Raw genomic sequence first — 24,810 nt, forward strand, 5'->3', positions numbered from 1 at the left:
GTCACAAGGTTTCGAAGCCCTTAAGCGAAAGTCAGTCCTTTCAGGACAGGTCCAGCGTCCTGGTTACAGCCATTAGGACAGCTCTGACCCTATGCAGTCATCGGATAACTGCTCGCCGCCTAACAAAAGCGTAACACAGACTCCGAAAGTCTTTTTTTGTAGGCAAAGTGTTGCGGTCACAGACGTTACCCTCGTCTATTACCACAACCATTTCCGTTGATCCTTAAGGGATTGTATGGCAAAACATGCAGTATATGCTTGCCTCCCTTATGGAAGACTATTCTGCCGATTAGTCCGTTGAGTCTAGCCGTTTATCTCATCGATATCCTGGCTTTCAGCCAACCTAACGTTCCTTTGTGCTTACTGTTGACGTTGGCGTAGCTTAGTCACGTCAGTCAGGTTGTTTAGAACCACACTCGATGCGGTCTCGTGTGGTTTTTCAGCCGCATTTGGACGTTAGGCCACTTGCTGATGCTCCTGTTGACGTTCTAGACGTTCACTAACAATCGGAGTTGACTTGTTTTGACGCTGTGCGTCAACCTCCGCATTCTAGAGTTGTTTTGACTGCTCAGTCTAGGCAGTCAAAGCAGTCTCGAGTGGACGCTGTACGTCCTCACGCACCTGTGGTGGTTGACAGTTCAGTTGTTGACAGTTCACAGACTGTCAAGCAGTTACATGACGTTGCGTTCTGGTCCGCTACTAATGCACCAGTGAGAGACTCAGCTTTTATCGGACAAGGTTCCTGTAGATGAGGAAGTTGCTGTTCTCCCTCCTACTGATATTCCCTTGAGGACTCTGTCAGATGGAGAGGAGCCTTAAGCTGCTTAGCCTCCTATGGACTTTAATTAAATCATGATGATTTTTTTAAGGATCTTCGTCCGGATCTTGTAACTGCTGCTCCTCGTTCGCCTAAACGTCAGAGCTTACACTAGGCCTAGCTACTTCGAAGCCGTTGTTTTTAAGCTAGTGCTCTCTCGCTCTCCTAGAGAGCATTACGTTGGCTAGGCGACTGATTTTTCACCAGGAGGAGTTTGGGGGATACAGCCTTTGCTTTCCCTTCTTTTAAACTGGTTTATAGAGCGAGAGTCTGATATGACACGAGAGAAGTTCTTGGCTTGGGAGTTCATGCCTCTGCCCAGATAGACTTCTCAATTCTGGTAGACTCTCCCTGGCGCCTAGCCAGGAGACGCTCCAAGTTGTTTACAGGTCAACTTCTCAGCTGTTGTCGAGCCTTTGAAGTTTTGCTGTACTATTATGTCACGCATAACAAGGCTTTCAGGGATGGTAAACGGTTCCGCCTCAGTCGCTAACCCCGTCTGTTGCCACACCTGCTCCCGTAGACCCTAAATAGGCTTTGCTGCAAGACATGCAGTCCAAGCTTGCGTCCTTGATAGAGGACTTAAATGCGGAGAAGAACCTTCTGGCCAACAACCTTCCAACCGGTCGGTTGTGCGCCCTGTTGACGCTGAGGTAACCTACTCGCGTCTGCCAGTTGAGGTGGTTCCTCCACCGATGCGACCCAGTGTGGGTTGCCAGCCGCACGTTGACGTTAAGCGACGCTCGGAGGTGGTTGTTGACGTTCAGGACGTTCAACAACCAGCAGAGGTGACTTGTTGTGACGCAGTGCGTCAACCTCAGCAACCCGGTAGGGTGTTGACTGCACAACCCAGATGGTCTAGACAGTTTCGGGTTGACGCTGTGCTTCCTCGCGCACCCATGGTTGTTGACAGTTCACAGACTGTGCAGCAGTTCCATGATATTGCGTCCGGCTCCGTCACGCATCCACCAGTGCGACCGGATTCAGCGAGTCAGACGTTGCCCACTCCGTTGCCGTTTCCTCATCAGTTTCGGATGAGGAACCCTCTGATGAGGACGTTGCTGAACAAGACGATCAGCCCCCAGCCCTGCTATCCATCCAGAAGATGCTGAAGAAGGAACGCTGCTCAGTCAGGCTGTGGATGAGTCTGGTAGGGACGCTGTCATCCGTGGATCAATTTGTGTCACTAGGAAGACTACACCTCCATCCTCTTCTATACCATCTAGCTTTTCACTGGAAAAAGGACAAGACGCTAGAAGCGGTCTCGATCCCGGTTTCCGAAAAGATAAAGTCTTGTCTGACTTGGTGAAAGGACTATATCAACCTAAGAGAGGGTCTTCCCCTGACTGTTCAGACTCCCAACCACGTTCTCTTCTTGGACGCATCGGACGTAGGCTGGGGTGCGACATTAGACGGTCGGGAATGCTCGGGAATATGGAACTCGAGTCAAAGGACAATGCATTTCAACTGCAAGGAGCTACTGGCAGTACGTCTGGCCTGGAAAAGCTTCAGGTCTCTCCTTCAAGGCAAAGTGGTGGAGGTGAACTCGGACAACACCACGGCTTTGGCGTACATCTCCAAGCAAGGAGGGACCTACTCTCTGACGTTGTACGAGATCGCAAGGGACCTCCTCACCTGGTCAATAGGTCTAGACATATCACTAGTAACGAGGTTCATCCAAGGCAACTTGAATGTCATGGCAGATTGTCTCAGTCGGAAGGGACAAATAATTCCAACAGAATGGACCCTCCACAAGGATGTATGCAAGAGACTTTGGGCCACCTGGGGCCAGCCAACCATAGATCTCTTCGCAACCTCGATGACCAAGAGGCTCCCAATATTTTGCTCACCAATCCCGGACCCAGCAGCAGTTCATATAGATGCCTTTCTCCTAGATTGGTCACATCTAGATCTATATGCATTCCCTCCGTTCAAGATTGTCAACAAGGTACTGCAGAAGTTCGCCTCTCACGAAGGGACAAGGTTGACGCTAGTTGCTTCCCTCTGGCCCGCGAGAGAATGGTTCACCGAGGTACTTCGATGGCTAGTAGACGTTCCCAGAACACTTCCCCTAAGGGTGGACCTTCTACGTCAGCCACACGTAAAGTAGTTACACCAAGGCCTCCACGCTCTTCGTCTGACTGCCTTCAGACTATCGAAAGACTCTCGAGAGCTAGAGGCTTTTCGAAGGAGGCAGCCAGAGCGATTGCTAGAGCAAGGAGAACATCCACCCTTAGAGTCTACCAATCGAAGTGGGAAATCTTCCGAAACTGGTGCAAGTCAGTATCCGTATCCTCGACCAGTACCTCTGTAACTCAAATAGCTGACTTCCTCTTATATCTGAGGAAAGAACGATCTCTTTCAGCTCCCACTATCAAGGGTTACAGAAGCATGTTGGCATCAGTCTTCCGTCACAGAGGCTTAGATCTTTCCAACAATAAAGATCTACAGGACCTCCTTAAGTCTTTTGAGACCACGAAGGAGCGTCGTTTGGTTACACCTGGTTGGAATTTAGACGTGGTACTAAGATTCCTTATGTCAGACAGGTTCGAACCGCTACAATCAGCCTCCCTGAAAGATCTCACCTTAAAGACTCTTTTCCTGGTATGCTTAGCCACAGCTAAAAGAGTCAGTGAGATTCATGCCTTCAGCAAGAACATCGGATTCTCATCCGAAACGGCTACATGTTCTACAACTTGGTTTTCTAGCCAAAAACGAGCTGCCTTCTCGGCCTTGGCCAGTATCGTTCGATATTCCAAACTTATCGTATGGTTGGAAATGAACTAGAAAGAACTAAACCTTTACGAGGTCCGTCTGAAGCTTTATGGTGTTCAGTTAAGAAACCATCTTTGCCTATGTCAAAGAATGCTTTATCCTATTTTATCAGACTGTTAATACGAGAAGCTCATTCCCATCTGAATGAGGAAGACCAAGCTTTGCTGAAGGTAAGGACACACGAAGTTAGAGCTGTCGCAACTTCCGTGGCCTTTAAACAAAATAGATCTCTGCAAAGTATAATCGACGCAACTTATTGGAAAAGCAAGTCAGTGTTCGCGTCTTTTTATCTTAAGAATGTCCAGTCTCTTTACGAGAACTGCTACACTCTGGGACCATTCGTAGCAACGAGTGCAGTAGTGGGTGAGGGCTCAACCACTACAATTCCCTAATTCCATAACCTTTTTAATCTTTCTCTTGAAATGTTTTATTATTGTTTTTGGGTTGTCCGGAAGGCTAAGAAGCCTTTCGCATCCTACTTGATTTGGCGGGTGGTCAAAGTTATTTCTTGAGAAGCGCCTAGATTAGAGGTTTTGATGAGGTCCTGTTGTATGGGTTGCAACCCTTGATACTTCAGCTCCTAGGGGTCGCTCAGCATCCTAAGAGGATCGTGAGGCTCCGTAAGGAAGACATACTTAAAAAGGCAGAGTAATTGTTTAAGTCGACTTCCTTACCAGGTACTTATTTATTTTAAGTTTGTTATTTTGATAACTGCTAAAATGAAATAAAAAATCCTTAGCTCATAATAATGTAAACATTTATTGCTGGTCTCTACCCACCCCCCTGGGTGTGAATCAGCTTATATAATCACCGGCTAAGTTAAATATTGAAAAATTTTATTTTTATAATAAAATAAATTTTTGAATATACTTACCCGGTGATTATATATTAAAGGACCCTCCCTTCCTCCCCAATAGAGACGCAGTGGACCGAGGAGAAAATTGAGTTCTTTGTTTACATTGAGTACTGAGTACCTGCACGACAGATGGCGCTGTTGAAGTACACCCCCTACCTGCATAGCGATCGCTGGCGGATTTTTAACGTAGAGTTTTCTGTCGAGCAACAGAGTTGCAGCTTATATAATCACCGGGTAAGTATATTCAAAAATTTATTTTATTATAAAAATAACATATTATGAAGCCTGCCTTGCAAATTCTCATATCATTGTAAAGTATCATATCAATTCTTTATATATTTTTCATTACAATTTAGACTGGATACTAAGGGAGGACAAATCCTTATACACAAACTTTCCTGTAAGCACAAATTTCCTCATTTCCTCATAAGATGTGGATTAAGTTTTTATAGATAACAATAGGTTCTGTTTTTATTTTGAGATCATATAATTTGTTTTTGTTTTTCAAGGTTATTACTTTATAATTGCACTTCCACTTACTTTAATTATTTATAGATTGTTTAATTTGTTCTAGTCCAGTAAACTATAGACTGCACTGGAAAGTGCTCGTAGATTTTTCTTTACTTTAAATGTGCAGCAAGAATGCTAATGATGGTAGTTCCACAGAAGGTTCAAGAACGCCAAGGGTCTTTCCAATGGTTCTGGCTTCATCGTTTCCAATGACGGGCTGATCCTCACTAATGCTCATGTTGTCACCAACCGACCAAGATCAAGTGCAGTTAATGTAAGTACAGTACTCAGCTGGTGATGTAATGTCAGATTTCCATCTTGGATATATTATTTTTGAAAAGGGCATGCTGTTTATTGTGATTGTACTTATATCTATTTCTGTTTAAATTTTAATATATTTTTTTCCAATCTTAAGCCACTTCACTGAATGATAAATGGCTTTAGAATAAGAAATGAAACTATAGCACCTTCTGCCATATAAGATAATTTTGGCCTTCCTTCCAACACTAAAATTACAGTACTGTATAATATATCTTTATTGACCTATCAGCTGCCTTTTTATCCACATTAATCGCTATCTCAAATCACTGATCTGTCTTCCCATATACGTTACTGTACTGCATATTGTACAGTATCTTGCGTGTCTCAACCTTTTGACCTTTCACCTATACTACACAGACTGTCTATTTTAGATGCTTTCAAGCTGTTATGTATTTAAAAACCACATTTAAGTTCCATAAAGGAAGGGATTGGTAAACAACCCTTCCTCAATTCCAATGATTTTGCATTCACTTTTCTACTTTCATGACCTTTATAAAAATGTATTTATAAGTATACAGATTAGCCATTTCCATCCTCCCATCTGTAATAGCACTATCGCTGTACCCTCTTTATTTCTTTATACCCTTATATTACTAAGATTTACTGATGTTTGCCTTCCAAAACTTTTTCAAACTTTCAAGGTTTAACTTAGCACTATCGTCATTATTGTATCCTGCAACTTTTCACCTTAACGTGATGTACTTTCTTCTATTTTTAAGAGTCCCTTACTCATATTATTATTGCTACTGTGTTATTATTGATTTAGTTTAAAAGTTAAATTACTTTGCGGTGTTCCTTCAGCCTAAAGTGCATCACAGTCAGTGTTTTTCATTCTTATTCATTCCCCTTGGTTTCCTCTCAACAATCTATTCAGCAGCTTTTTCTTTTGTCTTCGTTCAATTTTAACGTTTCGTTTAATCCTTCAAATTTCAGTAATGGAAAATCAAATGATCCAGTTCTCAACAGTTGGAATTAATAACATAGGATTACTTCATGTCATCAATAGAAGAAAAATATATTACAGTAGACATTTTGTTTAAAAAGCTTCTTCTTTGTATGCTCAACTTGTTTGGGAAGGCCTCAGCCCAAAAGTAAATATCTTTATAATAAATGTTCAATGTAGAACATTGCTAAATGAATGTTAAATGTCAGCTGCATGTTACATAAAAAAGGTTGTTGTTAAAGGTTTGTCTCTATCTATTTAACAAGGCACTTGCAATGTTATATAAAGAGCAAATTATAACCCTTAACATGGAAAATTAATGCTAATTAATAATTCACAATAAAGAATAGAAATAGTGAAAAATTATCTTGCATTTTACCTTTGAGGAGAGTCATAGCTGCCATAATATGGGACATGAAAGAGGTGGTGAAGGGTTTAGTGCTTGGAGGGAGAATCTTCCTCCATTAGAACTTGGGGTAAAATATTGGGAGTTCTCTCTCTTGAACAGCATTCACTATCACTAACTGAAACATGTAGTTTATGCTTTATGGAAACTGGGTTGTCTTTTTTTACATTAGATTAAAACAAGTAACCTTTCTAGGGACAACAGGTTTTGCCTTTTATTTAAAATATCATGAAATGGGGTAAAAATCACATGAACACTGTATTAACATTGCGTATGTGACATATGGGCATTGCTTGACTGTTTTTTTGATAGTGTCATTAGTACTTGTCCACAGAAAGTGCACATACAGAGGGAAATTTTTCTTCGTAAACCAATACAATGCACATATAAGGAAATGAAATTTCTTGGTCGAATACCAAAATGAATGTATTCCAAGTTATTCGTAAGCTGAGGTATTACTGTACTGTATATCCTTTTAGAGATCTCGTTCTGTTGCCGTAACAAAGCGAGGGATTTGTACCTATGTAACATGAACAATCTTTTTGAAATTATATCATAAAACTTTTGTTGAATATTACTGGGAAATTACCTCTCTATTGAATATTGCTTTTCAGGTTAGGCTACAGAATGGTGCTGAATATGAAGGCATAGTTGAGGAAATTGATGCTATTTCAGATCTTGCACTCATTAGGATTAAATGTGTAAGTAACCCCTTCCAAACAAAAACTTTTTTTCTGATGTATTTCTAATTATAATTGAAAATAAAGTAAATCAATTAATCTGAAATGCATACAGTACTGTGTATTTTGTAATGAACAGGATAACCTAAAGCCAATAGCTTTAGGAACTTCCAGTGATCTACGACCTGGAGAATTTGTTGCTGCCATTGGGTCTCCATTATCTCTTTCAAACACCATAACTATCGGGGTTGTTTCGTCTGTAGGCCGAGCCAGCAAAGAGCTTGGTCTACGAGGTAGAGATATCCAATATATACAGACAGATGCTGCAATCACTGTAAGTCAAATAAAATTCTATTTTCATGTAATAGATTTGATGTTAATGTCTTATTGTGAATGTCTATCCTAAGTAATTAATATTTAACTCATATTTTCTTGTCCTTGTACAGCAGTAATTTAAGTTTATGCCTTGTTTCAAGTGCATGTAACATTAACTACAGTAATTGAACAGATATCATACAGGTATTTGTACGTAACTGGTATAGTTAAAACAATGCATATTTTCAGTTTGGTAATTCAGGCGGACCCCTTGTGAATTTGGATGGTGAGGTCATTGGCATCAACTCCATGACAGTAACCTCTGGAATCTCCTTTGCTATACCTATAGATTATGCCAGAGAATTTATGATGAAGGCAGCCAAAAAGAGACTTGAATTAGGTTGGTATTGTGAATATTCCTTTTTTGAGTTGAACCTTTCCCCTACTTTAAGATTACTATTCAGTATTATGAAATTTAGTCATAATATTTACTCATGAATGGCATAGGTAAGTGACAGGGCAATGCCCTAAAGACTGATCATATATACATATGATTGATGCACAAGCCCCCTCTCAAGCTAGGACTAGGGAAGGCCAGGCAATAGCTGCTGATGACTCAGCAGGTTGACCTTTAGGCTACCCCTAAACCCCCTAGCATTAGCCCACAAGAATGGTGAGGTTGCAGACTATTAGAAATTGTCAAGACTGAGTGGGGCTCAAACACTCGTCCAGCAGATTGCCAGGCAGGGACCTTTCCAATAGGCATAGATTAGATTGGAATTAACGCAGAAAATGCAGACAACAGTAGAGAAGGGTAAAGGAAAAATATTGACAGTTGCATTATTTGAAGGACAAAGTAATCCAGTCCCTATTTTTCTAACCACCTTCCGAATAGGAAAACATATTATTACGGTTTGGCAATGTATTGGAATTAATAAAAGGAAAGTATTTAACGTGAGCATAATTATTAAGTAACAGTTTGGATAATTTACAATGAATAATAAACAATCCATAAAAACATGAAAATTATATTGATAACTTTATAAATTGATATGCTCAAAGTAATCTCCTGTACACAGTTGAACCTGCAAATAGTTTATTAAGATTAATGAGTTAAATTTCTTGCCTTGTGGTGCTCCACTCCCAGGGATTTTAATCTCATAAATAAGTTAGATATTGTAGCATTACAAAGCCAAAGAACTTGGATAGTAAGACACCAAAGTGAATACTATATATGAATAATAAAAGACAGAAAGCAAAGCATCTGAGGTGAGAAGGTTTTTGCTAATTATTTTTAATACATGTAAACAGTAATGTATTTGGGGATTAGGTTATCAGATTAGGAACAAACTGTTAATAGGAATGATTATGTGCTGGAGGTGTTACAGTATATCTTTTAATATTCCAGTTCTGAAGATATGGGGAAGGTTAATGGTTATTGTACAATTTCTTTAAAGTATACTTTGTTAAATAAAGAGAATAATTTTAAATATTTAACTTAGCCGGTGAATATATAATAGCTGCTACTCAGCGGCTCGACAGAAAACACACTCAAAAACTCGCGAGCGATCGCTATGAAGGTTGCGGGTGTGACCACCAGCGCCAACTATCGGCCAGATACCACTCTTGCATGTAAACAAACCCTTCAATTCTTCTCTGTCGACCTTGACGACAAGACGTATCATTACTCGCTGTAGAACCTGGAGTTTTCTCAACATATTTGGTGAAGTACTTCATTTTGGTTTGAGCTTTCGCAGTACAGGTGTTTTATCTTCAACTTAAATCTTGAACTTGTTTTTGGATAGATTTAATTTTTGATGACTTTGGATTGTTTTTTGGGACTTTCCTTGACTTTTAAAAGGCCGACCCTTCCCTTAGTACGGAAGTGTGTTTAGGCTTTTAGCAATTATTTTATCACGTTATAAATTAATTATAGATTTTCCTCTATGTATTTTATATCTCACCCGCCTTTATTAGGCCTCTTCGATTAGCTTTCCATTTATAATAAACATCAAGATAAATTTTAATGATTTGTTTATATGCGACCTTTCCTGAGAGTAGGCGGTCCTAACTTGGAAACCGAAGTTAAACAACGTTGAGCCCTTTCAATCGTAAATAACTTTTACAGAGCTAATGATTTAAAACTTATTAAATGAATATTTTTTAGTAGATATTTTATGAAAGATTTTCTTTGATTAGTCTTCGTACTGTTTCAAAGATGAACTAACGTTTAGTTTATTTATGCTACGCAGTTTGCGCTCTATCGTTACGATAGAGGGAGAGAGTATCACGGTTTCACTTTGCAGAAAGAGTAAATCGATTCTGACGTTTTGTTCATTCTTCTTTCAAAGCTTAAATGTTTTAAATTCTATTTTAAAGGAACTTTTTAATTGAAAAACCTTTCATTTTTTTCCTTTGGTCAAATAACCTGTTTTTTGACGAAACGTAAGTGGGCTCTTCTCTTCGGTGCGAAATCAAGAGAGAGAGAGAGAGAGAGAGATAGAGACGGAGGGAGAGAGAGGAGAGAGAACGTTCCGATCTTTATCTCGTCCCAAGCGAGTAACGTTGTTCTCGAGTTACTCTCGTCCCTAGTCTCTGTACGGGGAGAAAGGATAAAACGTTTTTAGTTTTTTATTCTCGTCCCAAGGCACTGTACGGTGAGAGATTGAAAACGTAGTTTTGAATGAACTAGTGTTTAGTCTCTTCCCCAGCCACTGATCTTTTTATATTAAAATATGTTTACTGTTTTTTTGCTTGTATTAATGTGCTTACATTATACGACTGATTTCGCAATTATAACCTTTTGATGAGGGTAGAATTGCGTGCTTCAGGTAGAAATCAGTTTTATTCATACCTAATGTGAATTGTTAAAAAATTCGATTTCAGTGAAATAAGTGCAAAACAGAAAATCGTAGTGATAAAGTGATATTGCGCAAAGTGTTATCAGTGTTGCGACCGAGGGTTCGTCTGTTCATGCCTGTCGTTCGCCTAGTCCGGGACCTCTTGCAAGCTCCCAAGCCCAGGGGAGAAGTAATGTCGTACGACTTATGGGTTCGAGAGGCCTTGATCAGCGAACAGACGTTCCCTCTATGGTATCAGGCGTATCTTACCAAGATCACCCCTACCATAAGGCGAGAGAGACGATTTTCTCCTCGTCATCCGAAGGCTTTTCGCATAAGAAACCGTGGAACAAGGTTTCGAGGCCCTTTAAGCGAAAGTCAGTCCTTTCAGGACAGGTCCAGCGTCCTGGTTTTAACTATTAGGACAGCTCTGACCCTATGCAGTCATCGGAAGACTGCTCGCCGCCTAAACAAAAGCGTAACACAGACTCCGAGAGTCTTTTTGTAGGCAAGGTTTTGCAGTCACAGACGTTACCCTCGTCTCTTACCGCAACCATTCCCGTTGATCCTAAATGGGTTGTACGGCATGACATGCAGAATAAGCTTGCCTCCCTTATGGAAGACTATTCTGCCGATAAGTCCGTTGAGCCTAGCCGTTTATCTCATCGAGATCCTGGCCTTCGGCCACCCAAACGTTCCTTTGTGCGTCCTGTTGACGTTGGCGTAGCCAAGTCACGTCAGTCAGGTTGTTTAGAACCACACTCGATGCGGTCTCGTGTGGATTTTCAGCCGCATTTGGACGTTAGGCCACTTGCTGATGCTCCTGTTGACGTTCAGGACATTCGCCAACCATCGGAGTTGACTTGTTTTGACGCTGAGCGTCAACCTCCGCATTCTAGAGTTGTTTTGACTGCTCAGACTAGGCGGTCAAAGCAGTCTCGAGTGGACGCTGTGCGTCCTCACGCACCTGTTGTTGTTGACAGTTCACAGACTGTCAAGCAGTTACATGACGTTGCGTCCTGGTCCGCTACTAATGCACCAGTGCGTGTGGACTCTGCTTGTAAAGCATTGCCACCACGGTAGGTCTCTCCCTTGTTTGAGACTCGGCTATTGTCGGACAAGGTTCCTTCAGATGAGGAAGTTGCTGTTCCCCCTCCTACTGATATTCCCTTGAGGACTCTGTCAGACGGAGAGGAGCCTAAAGCTGCTTAGCCCTCTATGGACTTTAAATAAATCATACTGATTTTTAAGGATCTTTGTCCGGATCTTTTTGTAACTGCTGCTCCTCGTTCGCCTAAACGTCAGAGTTTACACTAGGCCTAGCTACTTCGAAGCCGTTGTTTTATAAGCTAGTGCTCTCTCGCTTTTCTAAGAGAGCTTTACGTTTGCTAGGCGACTGGTTTATCACCAGGAGGAGTTTGGGGGAGACAGCCTTTGCTTTCCCTACTTTTAAGCTGGCTTATAGAGCGAGAGTCTGATATGACACGAGAGAAGTTCTTGGCTTGGGAGTTCCTGCCTCTGCCCAGATAGACTTCTCAAACCTCATAGACTCTCCCTGGCGCCTGGCCATGAGACGCTCCAAGATTTTATGGTCAACTTCAGAGCTATTTTCGAGCGTTTGAAGTTTTGCTGTACAATTATGTCATGCATAAACAAGGCTTTCAGGGATGGCTCCTATGATCTGACAGCCACGTTCTCTGCAGGAACAAGTCCCTCAGGGATGGCTCCAATGATCTGGCAGCCATGTTCACTGCAGGAGTACGTAAGAGGCAAGTGCGCTCAATGTGTTCATTGTCAAGACAAACTTCACGATGAAGTCTACCAGGCTGTCTTGACAGCATTTATGGAAGGCAACTGGATGGTCTCTCTCGACATTCAGGAGGCATACTTCCACATTCCTATACACCCGGATTCCCAACCGTTTCTGAGGTTTGTTTACAGGAATGTGGGGTACCAGTTTCGAGCCCTGTGCTTTGGCCTCAGTCCTGCTCCTCTCGGGTTTACGAGGCTCATGAGGAATGTGGCAAAATCCCTCCATCTTTCGGGGATCCGAGCCTCCCTGTACTTGGACGACTGGCTTCTCAGAGCATCGTCTAGTCTTCGCTGTCTGCAGGATCTACATTGGACGTTGAGTCTGGCCAGGGAGTTGGGACTTTTGGTCAACCTAAAAGTCCCAACTGATCCCATCCCAGATTATTCTATATTTGGGGATGGAGATTCGCAGTCCAGTTTTTTTTTTCGGGCTTTTCCGTCTGCCACCGAATAGAACAAGCCCTGCTCGAAGTCCAACTAATGCTGAAAAGAAAACGTTTGTTCAGTCAGGAGTTGGAACAGTCTCGTAGGGACTCTCTCATCTCTGGAGCAGTTTGTCTCACTAGGGAGACTACACCTTCTGCCTCTCCGGTTCCATCTAGCCTCTCACTGGAACTAGGACAAGACGTTAGAGACGGTATCATTCCCAGTCTCCGAACCAGTAAAGGCATGCCTGAAATGGTGGGACGGCAATATCAGTCTGAGAGAGGGACTATCCCTAGCAGTCAAGAACCCAAACCACGTGTTGTTCTCAGACGCGTCGGATTTGGGTTGGGGTGCGACCCTGGACGGTCGGGAATGCTCGGGTCTGTGGACCTCAAGTCAGAAGAGCATGCACATCAACGGCAAGGAGCTATTAGCAGTCCACTTGGCCTTGATGATATTAGAAAGCTTCTTCGAAACTTAGTGGTAGAGGCAACTCAAACAATACCACAACTTTGGCGTACATCTCCAAGCAAGGAGGCACACACTCCTTCACGCTGCTCGAGATCGCAAGGGACCTTCTCTTATGGTCAAGAAATCGAGGCATCTCCCTGTTGACGAGATTCATCCAGGGGGACTTGAACGTCTTGGCAGACTGTCTCAGTCGGAGGGGTCAGGTGATACACACGGAATGGACCCTCCACAAGGACGTGGGCAAGAGTCTTTGGGCTACTTGGGGTCAACCCACCATAGACCTCTTTGCCTCCTCGTTGACCAAAAGGTTACCAATCTATTGCTCTCCAGTCCTAGATACAGAAGCAATCCACATAAACGCGTTTCTACTGGATTGGTCTCTTCTGGACTTATATGCCTTCTCACCATTCAAGATAGTCAACAAGGTACTGCAGAAGTTCGCCTCTCACGAAGGGACAAGGTTGACGTTGGTTGCTAACCTCTGGCCCGCGAGAGAGTGGTTCACCGAGGTGCTTCAATGGCTGGTAGACTTTCCAAGAAGTCTTCCTCTAAGGGTAGATCTGTTACGTCAGCCCCACGTAAAGAATGTCCATCAAAGCCTCCCCGCTCTTCGTCTGACTTCCTTCAGACTATCGAAAGACTCTCAAGAACTCGAGGCTTTTCGAAGGAGGCAGCCTGTGCGATTGCAAGAGCGAGGAGAGCTTCTACCATTAGAGTATACCAGTCGAAGTGGGAAGTCTTTTGAGACTGGTGCAAGTCAGCATCTGTGTCCTCGTCCAGTACCTCTGTAGCCCAAATCGCAGATTTTCTTTTACATCTGAGAAAGGTTCGCTCCCTTTCAGCTCCCACGATTAAGGGTTACAGGAGCATGTTGGCTTCGGTCTTTCGACATAGAGGCTTAGATCTTTCCAACAATAAAGATCTCCAAGATCTCCTTAAGTCTTTCGAGACCTCTAAGGAACGTCGTTTGGCAACTCCTGGATGGAACTTAGACGTGGTCATAAGGTTCCTCATGTCAGACAGGTTTGAGCCATTACATTCAGCCTCCCTGAAGGATCTCACCCTCAAGACACTTTTCCTAGTGTGCTTGGCTTCGGCTAAAAGGGTCAGTGAACTTCATTCCTTCAGTAAGAACATCGGTTTTTTTCTACAGAAAAAGCCACTTGTTCACTTCAACTTGGTTTCCTGGCCAAAAAATGAACTGCCTTCTCGTCCTTGGCCTAAATCTTTTGATATTCCTTGCTTATCAGAGATCGTAGGCAACGAACTGGAAAGAGTATTATGTCCTGTTAGAGCTCTTAAGTTCTATTTAGCTCGTACTAAGTCATTACGAGGTAAATCTGAGGCATTATGGTGCTCAGTTGAGAAACCATCATTGCCTATGTCAAAGAATGCTTTGTCATATTTTATCAGATTTTTTAATACGAGAAGCTCATTCTCACTTGAATGAGAAAGACCGATGGTTGCTTAAGGTTAAGACGCACGAAGTTAGAACTATAGCAATCTCCGTGGCCTTCAAGCAAAATAAATCTCTGCAAAGTATTATGGACGCGACTTTTTGGAGAAGCAAGTCAGTGTTCGCGTCATTTTACTTAAAAGATGTCCAGACTCTTTACGAGGACTGCTACACACTGGGTCCATTCGTTGCAGCGAGTGCAGTAGTGGGTGAGGGTTCTACCACTACATTACCCTAATTCCAATATCCTTTTTAATCTGTCTCTTGAAATGTTTTTTGGGATGTACGGAAGGCTAAGAAGCCTTTCGCATCCTTGTTGATTTGGCGGGTGGTCAAAGTCATTTCTTGAGAGCGCCCAGATTAGAGGTTTGATGAGGTCCTGTTAGTATGGGTTGCAACCCTTTATACTTCAGCTCCTGGGAGTCTTTCAGCATCCTAAGAGGATCGCTGGGCTTCGTGAGGAAGACAGACTTACAAGGCAGAGTAATCGTCTAAGTCAACTTCCTTACCAGGTACCTATATATTTTGGTTTTGTTATATTGATAACTGTCAAAAACTCTTAGCTTATACGCTGTAAACTTAATTAACTCTGGTCTCTACCCACCGCCTTGGGTGTGAATCAGCTATTATATATTCACCGGCTAAGTTAAATATTTAAAAATTATATTTTAATTATAAAATAAATTTTTGAATATACTTACCCGGTGAATATATAAATTAAAGGCCCTCCCTTCCTCCCCAATAGAGACGCAGCGGGACGAGAAGAATTGAAGGGTTTGTTTACATGCAAGAATGGTATCTGGCCGATAGTTGGCGCTGGTGGTCACACCCGCAACCTTCATAGCGATCGCTCGCGAGTTTTTTGAGTGTGTTTTCTGTCGAGCCGCTGAGTAGCAGCTATTATATATTCACCGGGTAAGTATATTCAAAAATTTATTTTATAATTAAAATATCATATTTCTGAAATTCAAAATTTGTATTGAATATTAATCTAACACTGAAGACATCAATAGCCATGATACTTTAGGTGATTTCTTTTATGCATTTTATAAATTAGAGTAATACTTGGAAAAAAGGAAAATATATGGAAAGAATCACTCAATTATGCTAATATAAGGTTCCTTTCAATATTGCCACCTTGTAGAATTTACGTGGTATTCTATGGTTATTGCCATTTACATTGATTGGCAGCTACTTTAGTGGTACAGTAATTCATTGAAGTTTATGTATGTTATTTAATAATATTTTTCCTTAGAAATACAGTGCTATGCTTATGATTTCATTTTATATGTTGCAGCCAAATACCCTGAATCTTCGCCTTCAGTACGACGTCGCTATATAGGCGTGACAATGCTAACATTGACGGAATCCATCATTCAGGAATTACAAGCTAGGGGAAGTGCACCACATAACATTCCGGCAGATACTAATCACGGAATTTTCATATGGAGGATTGTTGTTGGCTCTCCTGCTTATCAGTATGTTTGGTATATTTTAGTAGTTTTTAGAATTATCATATCGTATTAACCCTTTTACCCCCTAAGGACGTACTGGTACGTTTCACAAAACCCATCCCTTTATCCCCATGGACGTACCGGTACGTCCTTGCAAAAAAATGCTATAAATTTTTTTTTTTTCATATTTTTGATAATTTTTTTGAAAAAATTCAGGCATTTTCCAAGAGAATGAAACCAACCTGACCTCTCTATGACAAAAATTAAGGCTGTTAGAGCAATTTAAAAAAAATATACTGCAAAATGTGCTGGGAAAAAAAATGACCCCTTGGGAGTTAAGGGTTGGAAATTTTCAAAGAGCCTGGGGGTAAAAGGGTTAAGAAAATCTTCCCAATGCTTGTTCTTTATTATATTCTTAGAAACTAATGTTCAAGCACTGACTGAGTTCTATTTGAAATTAGGTTTTTATTTTTTTTATATGTTTTTCAGGGGTATTACACAATTTACTACCCAGGACATCATTAACATAATCATAGTCATTATACTAACCTGGGACTAAGCAAATATAAATAGTAAATAAACTAGACCAAATATGTAGCAAAAATCAACACAGGTACATTGGTGATGTCATATCCAATTTTTGCTTTTAAGGCAGCGCCCTCAGTTATTTTAAATTTATGATTGAATTATCATTTAATATGAGCTAATGTACTTATTAGAATAAACCATGGTGGTTTATGATACATTTAGTAGTTTCTCTTGTAATACAAAAGATAATGTAAGGTGGTAATGAAAAGAAAGACAGATGGGATTTGTGAAATTCAACAATGCAAGAAAATTTATGAATGAATTCATGATAAGCAGGGAAAGTACTAAAATTTTTTAGGTGCTTTAGACATGGAAATATGAAAATTTTTTTGGGACCTTAAATTTGTAAGTATTTTTTTTCATTCAGTATTAGTCAGCAACTTAGTGTGGAAGGACTTTGATGATTGATATTTCGAGTGTCAGTTAGTCTGCAATAGGTTAAGTGTACCACTTTGTTTCTAATGGCTCCTTGAAGTGTACTTTTGAACTATGTGCCATGTACTTTTGTTTCTACGTGCGTACAAAATCATTGAATCGTTAACAAGGCAGTTAATTAATAGCAAGTGGTGCAAGGGGAACACCCACCCTTGGCCAATCTCAGAATAGCCACTGCTGTCTTTGGCTGCAACAGGTGCACATACACCATTATTGGCTAGACTACTCCAGTAGCCAGGCTGTTCAGAGTTGCATGGTCCCATGTCGCAGGGCTGTGGCCCGGGTAGCTGGCCCCGAGCCTAGGTCCAGGTTGCTGGCTTGGCTACCTCAGTAACCAGGATGGCCAGACATGCATGGTCCTGTGCTGCAGCCCATGCTGGCCAGAGATGTACCTTCTTCCTGGACAGGGGAGTGCTACTCTCTTCTCTGTTAGTGATATTGGACTATTGTGCTGGAAGTCTTACGACCTTTTCCAGACTTCTCCCATTGGCTCTTCACAAGTCGTCACAGAAATGAAGTATGTGCCCGTTCTCCACTCTGTCAAATCGTTACTTGTCAGGCTGCATTCAGTTGAAACATTTGCCAAATACTCAGCCTCGAGAGAGGAAGACTTCTTGTATTTGATGTCACGAGAGACTTGTAGTGCATCTAGGTCATCAGTCATTCTGAAAGGGCCTCTTTCATTCCTCTGATGTCCACCTGAGGGTTTTTTTTTGGTCTCTTTGAATTACCTTTTCAGTCTTTCAATCTTGGCCTAATGTATGGGATCTTCACGGGATAAAATGTTTCTTTTGTTGTTTTTTTTTGTATTTCTAATAGGGTGCTTTTATTTCATGCAACAAGTAATAGTTAAAGCAACTTAGGCTATTAAAGCCTATTATATTTTATGTTCAATTTTAGTAGTGACTGCAGTTTTAAGTCATTCTTTGTTTTATGTAACATTGCTATTAATATTTACATAACGAAACATTTGTAGTTCAGTGCACTTTTTTTTTTTGCAATCAGGACAGCCCCATTAATCACTTATGTGCATATTCTGTACCTGTATTTCCAAATGCCTCCAGGTTCACCATTGCTAATTGCCTGTTCATTTACCATTATCCTTGATTGTCATTATTTCATCCATTTTAAGTGGAGGATAAGCATTTTTTTTATTTTTACATTTAGTAAGTATTTTCCAATTGCCAGAATCTTAATTTTCATTACCTCTGTATCTTTGTAAGGTGTAGATATTTTTTAAGTATTGTTGATATCCTTTCATCTCCTTGAAAATTAACTTTCTTGGTGTTTGCCGTTTTAACCCTTTTACCCCCAAAGGACGTACTTGTACGTTTCACAAAAGCCATCCCTTTACCCCCATGGATGTACCGGTATGTCCTTGCAAAAAAATGCTATAAAAATTTTTTTTTCAGATTTTTTATAATTTTTGGAGAAAATTCAGGCATTTTCCAAGAGAATGAGACTAACCTGACCTCTCCATGACAAAAATTAAGGCTATTAGAGCAATTTAGAAAAAATATACTGCAAAATGTGCTGGGAAAAAAATAACCCCCTGGGGGTTAAGGGTTGGAAATTTCCAAATAGCCTGGGGGTAAAAGGGTTAATGTGTGATTCCTGTGTTTATTTTTATTTATTTTACTTTTCCATTATCCTTATTGATGAGGGTTTTATAGGCTGAGTTTACCTCTAATTATTTAACTAATTGGTATCCAGTTAGCTAAGTGGGCTCTCTTTTGGACTAAAACCATTTTTTTCTCTCTCTGCTTACTTTTATATTATTATTATTATCATTATTATTATTATTATTATTTTTTCAATATTAATCTTACCCGATGATCATGTAGCTGTCAACTCTGTTGCCCGACAGAAATCTACGGTCGGGATACGCCAGCGATCGCTATACAGGTGGGGGTGTACACAACAGCGCCATCTGTGAGCAGGTACTCAAGTACTTCTTGTCAACAAGAACTCAATTTTTCCTCTGTCGTGCCACCGGCTAGACCTACTTGGATACGCTGTTGATTCTGGAGTTATTGTTCACGATTTGGTGATGTATTTGCTCTAGAGTTTAGCCTTCGCTATTCAGGAAGCTTTATCATTAGCTTAGCAAGCTTTTGGAATTAATTTGATTTAATTATGGTGACGAAGAGAGTATGGACTCTCTTTCACTTTTAAATGGCCGACCCTTCCCTTAGACGGAAGTGTTGGTGTCGAAGAGAGTATAGACTCTCTTTCACTTTTTATGACCCACCCTTCCCTTAGACGGAAGTGTGTTTAGGTTTTTGGTAATTTTGCTTAACAAAGTTATAGATTTATTTTATAACATTGAGCCCGTCATATCGTTTTACCTGTTAAGAATTTATGCTATTTTAATTTTAATGTTTTTGAAAGAATTTCTTTGATAGTCTCGTACTGTTTTCAAAGTTGAACTAACGTTTTGTTTAGTCTCCGCAGTTGTTGACGTTCAGAACGTTCAACTTGCGCTCTATCGTTACGATAGAGAGAGAGTATTTCACGGTTTCACGTTGCAGTAAGAGTAAACCGATTCTAGCGTTTCGTTCATTCTTTCTTAGCTTAAATGGTTTTAATTCTAATAAAGGAACTTTTTATTTGGGAAACCTTTCAGTTTTTTTCCTTTAACAAATAATATGTTTTAACGATATATATAATTGGGCTCATCTCTCAGGTTCTAAGTCAGGAGAGAGAGAGAGAGAGATAGAGACGGAGGGAGAGAGAGGAGGATAAACGTTTCGTTCAAGCGGGTAACGTTGTTCTCGTTTTTTGCTCTTCTCCCTAGTCGCTATAGGGGAAGAAGGTAAAACGTTTCTAGAGTTTTATTCTTGTTCCCAGGCTTTATGCGGTGAGAGATTTTAAACGTAGTTTATTTGATCTAGTGTTTAGTCTCTTTTCCAGCCACTGAATTCTTTATCTTTCATTATGTTTTTCTGTTACATTGTAATACTGTTTTCGCAATTACTACCTTTTAATGAAGGATAGGATTGCGTGTTTCAGGTACAAACCACTTAAAGTTTCGAGTTCAGTGAAATAAGTGCAAACAGAAAATCAAAAGTGATAAAGTGATATGCGCAAAGTGTTACAGTGTTGCGTTCGAGGGTTCGTCTGTTCGTGCCAGTTGTTCACCTAGTCCGATATCTCTTACAAGCTCCCAAGCCCAGGGGAGAAGTAATGTCGAAGGACTTATGGGTTCCACAGGCCTTGATCGACGAACAGACGTTTCCCTCCGTGGTTTCGGGTGTATCTACACACGTTGCCGACGTGATCACCCCACCCACACAAAGACGAGAGAGCCCATTTATTCCTCGTCTGCGGAAGAGGTTTCTCGCAGAAACCATGGACCAAATCTTGCAGCTTTTAAGTGCAAGTCGGTCCCTTCCGCGCAAGTCCAACGGCCTAGGTGTAGCCACTGGGTCAGTTCGGACTCGCTGCAGTACGACAACTGCACACCTCCCAAGAGAGGCAAGGTGGTACCGCAACAGGCAGTAACTCCGTCTGTTGCCGCACCAGCTGTTTTAGACCCTCAGCCACAACGGACAGTAGCTCCGTTTGTTGTTGTCTTTCATAGACCCTAGTGGTCCATGCTGCAGACTATACAGTCTCAGCTTGCTCCTTCATGCAGGAGTATCATGCTGGAAGGTTGACAATGCACCTGTTAACCTACAACCCGCCGAGGTTGTGCGCTCAGCAGATACTGCGGCTGCCTGCTCCCACCCTCCACCTGTGAGAGCTCCACCACCGATGCGCAGTCCACCCTGCCAGACGCATGTTCTTGCTGCACCATCTGCTAACATGCGTGAGCTACCGCATCAGCAGTGGGAAGGTTCTGTAGAGCTGCCGGGTTCCAGCACTATGCGGCATTCTCCGCAGCCCATGCAGCATGCTCTGCATACCTTACAGCATGCTCCGCATACCATGCAGCATGCTCTGCATACCTTACAGCATGCTCCGCATACCATGCAGCATGAGCCGCATACCTTACAGCATGCTCCGCATACCATACCGCATGCTCCTCAACCCACCGCAGCCCCTCCCACGCACCAGCACTCTGCTTTTGTTGTTGCCAGCTCCCACACTCCGTCTGCGGAGAAGGTTGACGATGCACCCGTGGGCCTACACCTCCCACGGTTGTGCGCCCGGCATGGCTTCCTGCTCTCACACTCTTGTTGTGAGAGCTCCTCCACCCATGCACAGTCAACCCTGCCAGATGTATGATGACTCCCACACACAGAGCACTCCGTTGCCGTGCGTGAGCCACCACAAGCTGCCGTGTTTTGACACGGTGTGTCAGCCTCCGCAACACACTGTGGTTACCGCCACTCGCCAGCAGCAAACTAGTCAGTCAGGAGTTGAGGCTTCCCCACACAACTTTGGTTGTTGCCAACTCACAAACTGTCATACAGTTACATGACGTTGCCTTCTGGTCTGCTACTTATACACCAGTGCTGTATGTCCTCACGCTCCTGTTGTGGTTGACAGTTAAGTTTTTGACAGTTCACAGACTGTCAAGCAGTTTCATAACGTTGCCTTCTGGTCTGCTACTTTTGCACCAGTGAAACCCTCACTGAGAGAACCTAGCTTTTCTCGGATATGGTTCCTGTAGATGAGAAAGTGCTGTTCTCCCTCCTTCTGATATTCCCTTGAGGACTCTGTCATTGGAGAGGAGCCTTAAGCTGCTTAGCCTCCTATGGACTTTTATTTAAGCATAACATGCTTCCAGGGAGGGTAAATGGTTCCGCTTCAGTCGCTAACCCCGTCTGTTGCCACACCTACTCCCATAGACCTTGGGCTTTGTTGCAAGACATGCAGTCCAAGCTTAGTCCTTGATAGAGGATTTTTTACGGAGAAGACCCTTCTTGCCAACGACCTTTCTTCCGGTTGGTTGTACGCCCTGTTGACGCTGAGGTATCCTACTCACGTCCGCCAGTTGAGATGGTTCCTCCACCGGTGCGACCCAGTGTGGGTTGCCAGTCGCACGTTGATGTTATGCTACTCTCGGAGGTGGTTGTGGACGTTCAGTGTGTCACTGGGAAGACGTTCAACAACCAGCAGAGGTGACTTGTTGTGACGCAGTGCGGCAACCTCAGCAACCCGATAAGGGGTTGTCTGTACTACCCAGACAGTCTAGACAGTTTCGGGTTGTCGCTGTACTTCCTCGCTTCCCCATGGTTGACAGTTCACAGACTGTGCAGCAGTACCATGATCTTGTGTCCGGCTCCGTCACGCATCCCCCAGTGCGACCGGATTCAGCGAGTCAGACGTTGCCCACTCCGTTGCCGTTTCCTCATCAGTTTCGGATGAGGAACCCTCTGATGAGGACATGGCTGAACAAGAAGATCAATCCCCAGCCCTGCTATCCATCCAGAAGATGCTGAAGAAGGAATACGGCCCTGTCAGGCTGTGGATGAGTCTGGTTAGGACACTGTCATCCGTGGTGCATTTGGTGTCACTTGGAAGACTACACCTCCGTCCTCTTCGGTTTCATCTAGCTCTTCACTGGAAAAGGACAAGACGCTAGAAGCGGTCTCGATCCCGGTTTCCGGAAGATAAGTCTGGTCTAACCTGAGGAAAGGACTTTATCAACCTTTTATTGGGTCTTCCCCTGACTGTTCAGACTCCCAACCACGTTCTCTTCTCAGACGCATCGGACGTAGGCTGGGGTGCGACCTTAGGCGGTAGGGAATGCTCGGGATTATGGAAATCGCGTCAAAGGACAATGCATTTTAACTGCAAGAAGCTTCTGGCAGTAAGTCTGGCCTGGAAAAGCTTCAGGTCTCTCCTTCAAGACAAAGTAATGGAGGTCAACACGGACAACTCCCTGCTTTGATGTTCATCTCCTAGCAAGGAGGGACCTACTCTCTGACATGGTGCGAGTTCGCTAGTGACCTCCTCTCCTGTTCAACAGGTCTAGACTTTTCACTAGTAACAAATTTCTTCCAAGGCAACTTGAATGTCTTAGCAGTTTGTCTCAGTAGGAAGGGACAATAATTCCAACATATTGGACCCTCCACAGAGATGTATGCAAGAGGCTTTGGGTTACCTGGGGCCATCCAACCATAGATCTCTTCGCAACCTCGATGTCCAAGAGGCTCTCAACAGACCCAGCAGTGGTTCTTTTAGATGCCTTTCTACTAGATTGGTCTCATCTAGATCTATATGCATTCCCTCCGTTCTAGTTTGTCAACAAGGTACTGCAGAAGTTCGCCTCTCACGTTGGGACAAAGTTGACACTAGTTGCTTCCCTCTGGCCCGCGAGAGAATAACTTACCGAGGTACTTCGATGGCTAGTAGACGTTCCCAGAACTCTTCCCCTAAGGGTGGACCTGCTACGTCTGCCACGCGTAAGAAGGTACTCCAAGGCCTCCACGCTCTTCGTCTCACTGCCTTCAGAGTATCGAAAGACTCTCGAGAACTAGAGGTTTTTCGAAGGAGGCAACCAGAGCGATTGTTAGAGCAAGGAGAACATCCACCCTTAGAGTCTACCAATCGAAGTGGGGAATCTTCCTAAACTGGTGCAAGTCAGTATCCGTATCCTCGACCAGTACCTCTGTAACTCAAATAGCTGACTTCCTCTTATATCTGAGAAAAGAGCGATCTCTTTCAGCTCCCACTTTCAAGGGTTACAGAAGCATGTTGGCATCAGTCTTCCGTCACAGAGGCTTAGATCTTTTTAACAATAAAGATCTACAGGACCTCCTTAAGTCTTTTGAGACCACGAAGGAGCGTCGTTTGGTTACACCTGGTTGGAATTTTAGACGTGGTTCTAAGATTCCTTATGTTAGACAGGTTCGAACCACTTCAATCAGCCTCCCTGAAAGATCTCACCTTTAAGACTCTTTTCCTGATATGCTTTACCAGCTAAAAGAGTCAGTGAGATTCATGCCTTCAGCAAGAACATCGGATTTTCATCCGAAACGGCTACATGTTCTACATCTTGGTTTTCTAGCCAAACACGAGCTGCCTTCTCGGCCTTGACCAATATCGTTCGTTATTCCAAACTTATCGATATGGTTGGAAAGGAACTAGAAAGAGTATTATGTCCTGTAGAGCTCTTAAGTTCTATTTTAAAAACCTTTATGAGGCCCGTCTGAAGCTTTATGGTGTTCAGTTAAGAATTCATCTTTGCCTATGTCAGAGAATTCTTTATCCCATTATTTTCAGACTGTTAATACGAGAAGCTCATTCCCTTCTGAATGAGGAAGACCAAGCTTGGCTGAAGGTAAGGACACACGAAGTTAGAGCTATCACAACTTCCGTGACCTTTTAATAAAATAGATCTCTGCAAAATATTTTCGACGCAACCTTTTGGAAAAGCTAATCAGTGTTCGCGTCTTTTATCTTAAGAATGTCCAGTCTCTTTACGAGAACTGCTACACTCTGGGACCATTCGTAGCAACGAGTGCAGTAGTGGTGGGGGCTCCACCACTACAATTCCCTAATTCCAGAACCTTTTTAATCTTTCTCTTGAAATATTTCTGGGTTGTCCGGAAGGCTAAGAAGCCTTCCGCATCCTGGTTGATTTGGCGGGTGGTCAAATTCTTTCTTGAGAAGCGCCTAGATTAGAGGTTGTGATGAGGTCCTTTAGTATGGGTTGCAGCCCTTAATACTTCAGCACCTAGGAGTCGCTCAGCATCCTAAGAGGATCGCTAGGCTCAGTAAGGAAGACGTACTTAAAAAGGCAGAGTAATGG

At 42.4% G+C, this 24,810-nt stretch overlaps 1 protein-coding gene across 2 annotated transcripts in view; it reads left to right on the forward strand.

The window, feature by feature from the left end:
• HtrA2 (HTRA2-related serine protease) overlaps positions 1 to 24,810 on the forward strand; it is a 43,190-nt gene that overhangs the window by 15,582 nt on the left and 2,798 nt on the right. Inside the window, exons 3-7 of one of the 2 annotated variants that reach the window (XM_068374376.1) lie at positions 5,115 to 5,232; positions 7,243 to 7,329; positions 7,448 to 7,642; positions 7,873 to 8,023; positions 15,926 to 16,106. In XM_068374376.1, the coding sequence (XP_068230477.1) occupies positions 5,115 to 5,232; positions 7,243 to 7,329; positions 7,448 to 7,642; positions 7,873 to 8,023; positions 15,926 to 16,106 (732 nt within the window). The remainder of the gene's footprint in view (positions 1 to 5,114; positions 5,233 to 7,242; positions 7,330 to 7,447; positions 7,643 to 7,872; positions 8,024 to 15,925; positions 16,107 to 24,810) is intronic. The other variant, XM_068374377.1, reaches the window with a different exon arrangement.

This window comes from Palaemon carinicauda, chromosome 5 (assembly GCF_036898095.1).
Source record: "Palaemon carinicauda isolate YSFRI2023 chromosome 5, ASM3689809v2, whole genome shotgun sequence".
NCBI lineage: Eukaryota > Metazoa > Arthropoda > Malacostraca > Decapoda > Palaemonidae > Palaemon > Palaemon carinicauda.